The sequence below is a fragment of the Octopus bimaculoides genome, chromosome 20 (genome assembly GCF_001194135.2).
Source record: "Octopus bimaculoides isolate UCB-OBI-ISO-001 chromosome 20, ASM119413v2, whole genome shotgun sequence".
NCBI lineage: Eukaryota > Metazoa > Mollusca > Cephalopoda > Octopoda > Octopodidae > Octopus > Octopus bimaculoides.
In genome coordinates, this window is record NC_069000.1 from 14,094,604 (window position 1) to 14,100,529 (window position 5,926).

A 5,926-nucleotide genomic window follows, 5' to 3' on the forward strand; every position below is an offset into this window, starting at 1 on the left:
GTGTGTGTGTGTGTGTGTGTGTGTGTGTGTGATATATATATACACACACACAACGGTTATACTAACCAATAATGACCCATAAACCATACACACACACACATCACCTGCAATCTTGTTTTATAGGTCATTGTAAGTCAGCTGCGTGTTGTCTTGTAACAAATTAAACGTGTGCGTTGTTGAAATACATTTTATTGTTATTTAGGCTTATTATTATATTTACATTTATACACGAATACGATCCAGTAGTCGCCATTAGTGTATTGTAGAAAGCTAGAATGGATCTTAACTGTAACTAAATTACAGACAAACAAACAAAAATTATTAGTGTCGCTTCAGGTTTGTTCGCCATAATAAATTTTTTTTTTTTTTTTACTCCGGACTAAACTTCCGTGAAGAAAGCCTTGACGTTGCAATTGCTAGCAGCTTATGCTTCGAAAGCGCGCTCTCAGGTTGATCTTGGCGGGATTTTGCTTTTATAACAGGGTAAGGCGCGGGAACGTCTAGAAACTCGTAGAATATCCCGCTGTATGGCCTGATATTTCTGCTAGTCCATTAGTTCATAACTAGGACACATTGCCTGAGTCCTGTGTGGTCTTATATTGGTAACTGAAAAATGTGAGGTTTCCATTCTAGGTCCCTCTACTTCAAAATGAACATAAGCTCTGATACTAATAACAATTCGCGTGCTAAAAGGTACTATCAGAAACCTTTTTAATGCAATGAAATGCATCAATGATCCTCTTTCGGTGTTATATAATTTGTTGACCTCGATCTCTAGAACAGATCAGAAACTTGTGCAGCTACAGTTGCTATCTGATCTAACTGAAGCACTTTAACCAGCGTAGCTTTGTTGGTAGTATACTCAGGTCGAGTTGGATGGACATAGTGGAGGCGCAATGGCCCAATGGTTAGGGCAGCGGACTCACGGTTTCGATTCCCAGACCGGGCGTTGTGAGTGTTTATTGAGCGAAAACACCTAAAGCTCCACGAGGCTCTGGCAGGAGATGGTGGCGAACCCTGCTGTACTCTTTCGCCACAACTTTCTCTCACTCTTACTTCCTGTTTCTGTTGTGCCTGTAATTCAAAGGGTCAGCCTTGTCACACACTGTGTCACGCTGAATATCCCTGAGAACTACGTTAAGGGTACACGTGTCTGTGGAGTGCTCAGCCACTTGCACGTTAATTTCACGAGCAGGCTGTTCCGTTGATCGGATCAACTGGAACCCTCGGCGTCGTAAGCGACGGAGTGCCAACAAAAGTTGGAAGGACATCAGAACTAACATTAGAATCCTTAGAGAGACAAAACCTACAAGTTTCGAAGCAATCATACCCTAGCACCGGCATCAGCGGGTGTGACAGGTGCTTTGAAAGAAGGGAAGGAAACCGATTATGCGACTATATTGTTTACGGCCAGCTGATTGAGAGTAAACAAACAATAATAGTAAGAAAGGTAAAGCTCATTAAGGAGGACCTGAAGGAAACCTTTACATTTGATATTGGAGTACAATTTTTTCCACCTTGTTTTGCCTTTATGTGTCCACCTGTGTGCGTGTGTGTGTGTGAAAAGTACAAAAATAGTGTAATATGCTTTTATTAAAGCTTCAAAATTATCGCAAAACTGTTACTCAGAGTTTCACGGTCCCGTTTGTCGCACAGCTGTGGTGAAAACTGAATTAAAATTTTAATTCGGTTTTCATCGCAACTGTCCGACGAAAGAGAATGTGAAACTAATTCTCTGATAATTTTGCCGCTTTAATAAAAAGAGTGAGTGAGTGAGTGAGTGAGTCTGTCTTGTAGTTATTTTATCGCCTGAAAAGTTGAGTCAACTCCGTAGAGTTTGAACGTAACGCCTTTAAGTAGTTTGGCGTGCTAAAGTATTTTAATAAACACTCAGATGGTTCAACCAGTTCGTTCCCTAATAAATGTGTATTACGTTTTATATGCATAGAAGTAAATCATTGTCCTGAAATCAAGATGTAGCGGAAGTTTATAAAATGTTACACTATCGTACGTACAAATACTAAGCGTGAGAAAACAACAGTTTCTAACAGCTAACGTTGTCGTCTGGTGTATGTCATCGAAATATGAAACTAAGTAATGAATACACAAATGTGTATGTGAGCGTGGGGGAGGGGAGACGGAGTGGGAGGATAGACAGATAGGTGATAAGTTATCATTATTAACTTATTCTTTAAGTGAACATTGTAATAATGAAATGTACAAGGTTGGAGCCTGAAAGGTTGCTTAAGAGTGTCGCAAAAGGCCTGGTTGGAGGCCCAACATTCCGAGTTCTTTCACGTGGCCTAGAAAATCTGAAGGATCGCTACAATAACTGTGAATCTGAGAGGGAAATTTGTAGAATAAATTCATAAATAACTGATCCTCTTGTATTCTCTTTTCCCCAAAGCTAGGAACTTTTCAGCACACCCTTGTAATAATAATAAAGTTAGTTGTTTACAAAACTACGATTTGATTCGCTCTAATTTCACGGGGAAAATCATACTTCGTGAAGAACTCGGGATCTTTTTTAAAACGGGGGCCACATTTTTCATTAATGTTTTACGTAGTGTTTTTGGTACCGAAAGACTTTCAAACTTCGTATACTTATCTATTTTGTGTTATAGAACAGAAAAATATTTTTGTATTCGAATTTATTTCATGTAAAAAATTGTCTTATTTCGATAATTTCAACCAATCACTGACGTCCATTCAGCCGATATACATTAAGTGCCGACTACATAAACAAACGATTCTTCGTTTTATTTGCTTTTTTCATTTTAAATTTGCTTTAACCCTAACCCTAACTCTAACCCTAACCCTAACGTTAGGGTTAGAGTTAGGGTTAGGGTTAATTGTTTCAGAATCGTTTGTTTATGTAGTCGGCGCTTAATGTATATCGGCTGAATGGACGTCAGTGATTGGTTGAAATTACAGAAATACGACAACTTTAACATGGAATAATTTATGGATTTCTTTTTTTTTTAAGAAGACTAAGAGAAAAAGATGTTTTATATGACACATTCTACCAGTGTTCCAAGTTTCAAAGTGTTTCGTTAATGAAAAATGTGGCCCCCGTTTTAAAAAAGATCCCGTACGAGTATAGCATGTTTGCGTGTATGTGTATAGATATATTATTGTTGAACTTGCCAGTCTAACAACATATCAAATATCACAACAGGTGTACGGTTGCTTGACAATTTGGAGGTTATTATATAATGATGTAATCTTATGGTTGTTACATGTCATACATAACTGCATGCACAATATTACGTCAAAATAAAATCTTATGAAACATTGAAGCAAGACCATATCATCCTTTCTTTTGTCTTCCTATTAAATATTTATATACTACAGAAAATAGAGGAATTCACAGACACAGGAAGGCTGTGAAGACAGATTAGAGAATCTTGTAAATAGCCTTTAGAAGACGGAAAAAGTGACCAGAGGCTTGTTTGCTTCGTGGTCATTTCTTTCCGTCTTCTAAAGGATATTTATCCGATTCTCTAACCTGTCTTCAGAGCCTTCCTGCGTTCGCAAATTCCTTTATTTTCTGTAGAATACCAACACACACAGCGTTTATAAGTTTGTTTACAACACACACACACATATATGTATGTATGTATGTATGTGTGTGTGTATATATATATATATATATATATATATATATATAAAGGTTAGATACTGGGCAGTCATAACTTCTTAAAGAAGATCTGATGTAATACTAGATATCAGTTGCATTATCAAACTTTGATGGTTTTCCCGAAGTTTCAGCCATTAATAGGAAACAAAGCAAAATGTGTTATTGAAAAATATTTGTTTCTCTCGATTTTCAGCACTGTACGTGTATCCTAGCATTTGGTTTGAATACCAAAGCGTTTGATGTTCATACCTTTTCAAAGATGAAAATGGAATTAATATTAATTCAACTGGAAATCGAAACACGGCCGCAGATTTTGACTAACGGAGAGATTTTGACTCACCATCGGTATCTGTCGCCATTTTAGATTTAAATAAGGACAGTGTATCGACCGAATCATTAGAACATTAAACGAACTGTTTTGCGATGTTTTGTTATGGTCGGTTATGTTCTGTGTTCAAATGTCACCGAAGCCACTTAACTTTTTTTCTTTCTGAAGTCGATAAAATAAAATATCAGATAAATACTGTTGTCGATTTAATTAACTATTCTTTTCCCTCAAATTTGAGATCTTGTGTCTTTGCAAGAAACCATTTTAGATACAAATAATAATCAAAATTAACTTTAACACGAACGTGAAGACGGTTCTGCTGTATGCGTGTGAAAGCATGGCGAGTCATAGAGTTCTCCATCGACCAGCTCATTTGGGCAAGGCAGACTCACAAATAAAGCCTTGTGGGGACAAGTGAACCAGCGACCTATCAAAACCCAGATCAAGAATGGAGTCGGCTGGGACATATCCTACGGAAACTTGTTTCCAACATAACAAAGCAAGCCTCCAATGGACACCTGAAGGAAGACGGAAGCATGGCAGACCAAAACAACATAGAAGGTCCACAGAAATTGCAGCATTGGTAAGTGGCTACACCCCGAGACAATTGCAATCTATCCATTTCCAAAGATCGAAACAGATGGAGATCTCTTGTTGGCGCTCTATGGTCCACAAGAAGAAGAAGATGTAAAGGGTTATTGTTTTTACAAATGTAATGTTGTAGAAAGCAATATTGGTTAATATAGTATATTCTAATTCGACAGTTCTAAGTTCAACTCCTACAGATATTAAGTTGTATTACATTTCAAAGATATTAAATTCTAGCAAAATCTACTGCAAAAATTCGTATAACATTGCGTGAAAAGAAATCCATAATGACGGCCCTGTTAACAGGTATGAACACAATAGGAGAACACTACTTAGAAATTGTCAATGTACTGACACTTCGCTTTCAAATCGAACTTGTGATGGTTCTATTTTTCCCATTCATATAATGATCTCAAAGAAAACTTGCACTTACCTGCTTTTCTTTTATATTTTCTCCCGGTGTCAATGTAGCAAAGCGAGATATAGGTTTAGTGTCCGTGGCATTTTTCCTATCGTTTGTAATGGAACGTTTTAGTTTTGTTCTATCAAACATTGTGCTTAAAATTGATTGAACTAACGAAAGGTTTCGATCTCTTAACCTCTTTGACTGACTCGTAAATGCAGTCCTCTGGTCGTGGAACAAGAACAAAAATATTTCTCGCAGAAAAAATGGAAACGAACTAACATGTTGCCCTATTGAAGGAACTTCAATATAGCTGAATGGGACTAAGATTTTACCTAAGCAAACTCACTTTTCACTATCTCAACAGTATATTCTTTTGTTTGTTTGTATACTGTTCCAGGCTACCCGACTAACAAATCTATCGCTTTAAACTACCTCTCTATCTATCGAACAGTCAATCTAATGCTTTTTACATTGTGTTTCAATTTATTTATGAGTGTCACTTTTATTAAATTTCATTAAAACCACATCGGAAATAGCTTTAACAGTTGAACTTCTTTAGTATCCAAAATAACAGCTGGAATAGTGCCAATAATCATGATGATGGCTTTTGATGATGACAATAATGACAATGATGATGATTATAACTGCGACGGTGATGGCGGAGGTTTATTTATTGGCAACGGTACATAGTAAACATGTTGTGACAAGAAAGTTGTCTTCAGAGGCTATTGTATTGTTTTGTATGTGATATGAAAGGTGAAAGGCAGGGGAGACCAGGAAGAAATGGCAGTTAAAAGGTGAAACAAGTTGTAACAGATCACTAACTGCTCATAGAAATTTAGAGCAGGCATGTCAAACGGTGAATATTAGGTAAAAGTAAGAAACAATTCGGGGAAAAACATAGCCACACACCGTGTGTGTGTGTGTGTGTGTGTGTGTGTGTGTGTGTGTGTGTGTGTGTGTG

The 5,926-nt window shown here is 37.2% G+C and overlaps 1 protein-coding gene across 1 annotated transcript in view; it reads right to left on the reverse strand.

Annotated features, from left to right (window-relative positions):
* The window catches only part of LOC106881606 (dynein axonemal heavy chain 5-like), a 222,976-nt gene extending 217,395 nt beyond the window's left edge, over nt 1-5,581 (reverse strand). The window contains exon 1 of the mRNA XM_052975199.1: nt 4,990-5,581. Within this exon, the coding sequence (XP_052831159.1) occupies nt 4,990-5,109 (120 nt within the window). The 5' untranslated portion in view covers nt 5,110-5,581. The remainder of the gene's footprint in view (nt 1-4,989) is intronic.
* Nucleotides 5,582-5,926: the final 345 nt, after the last annotated feature.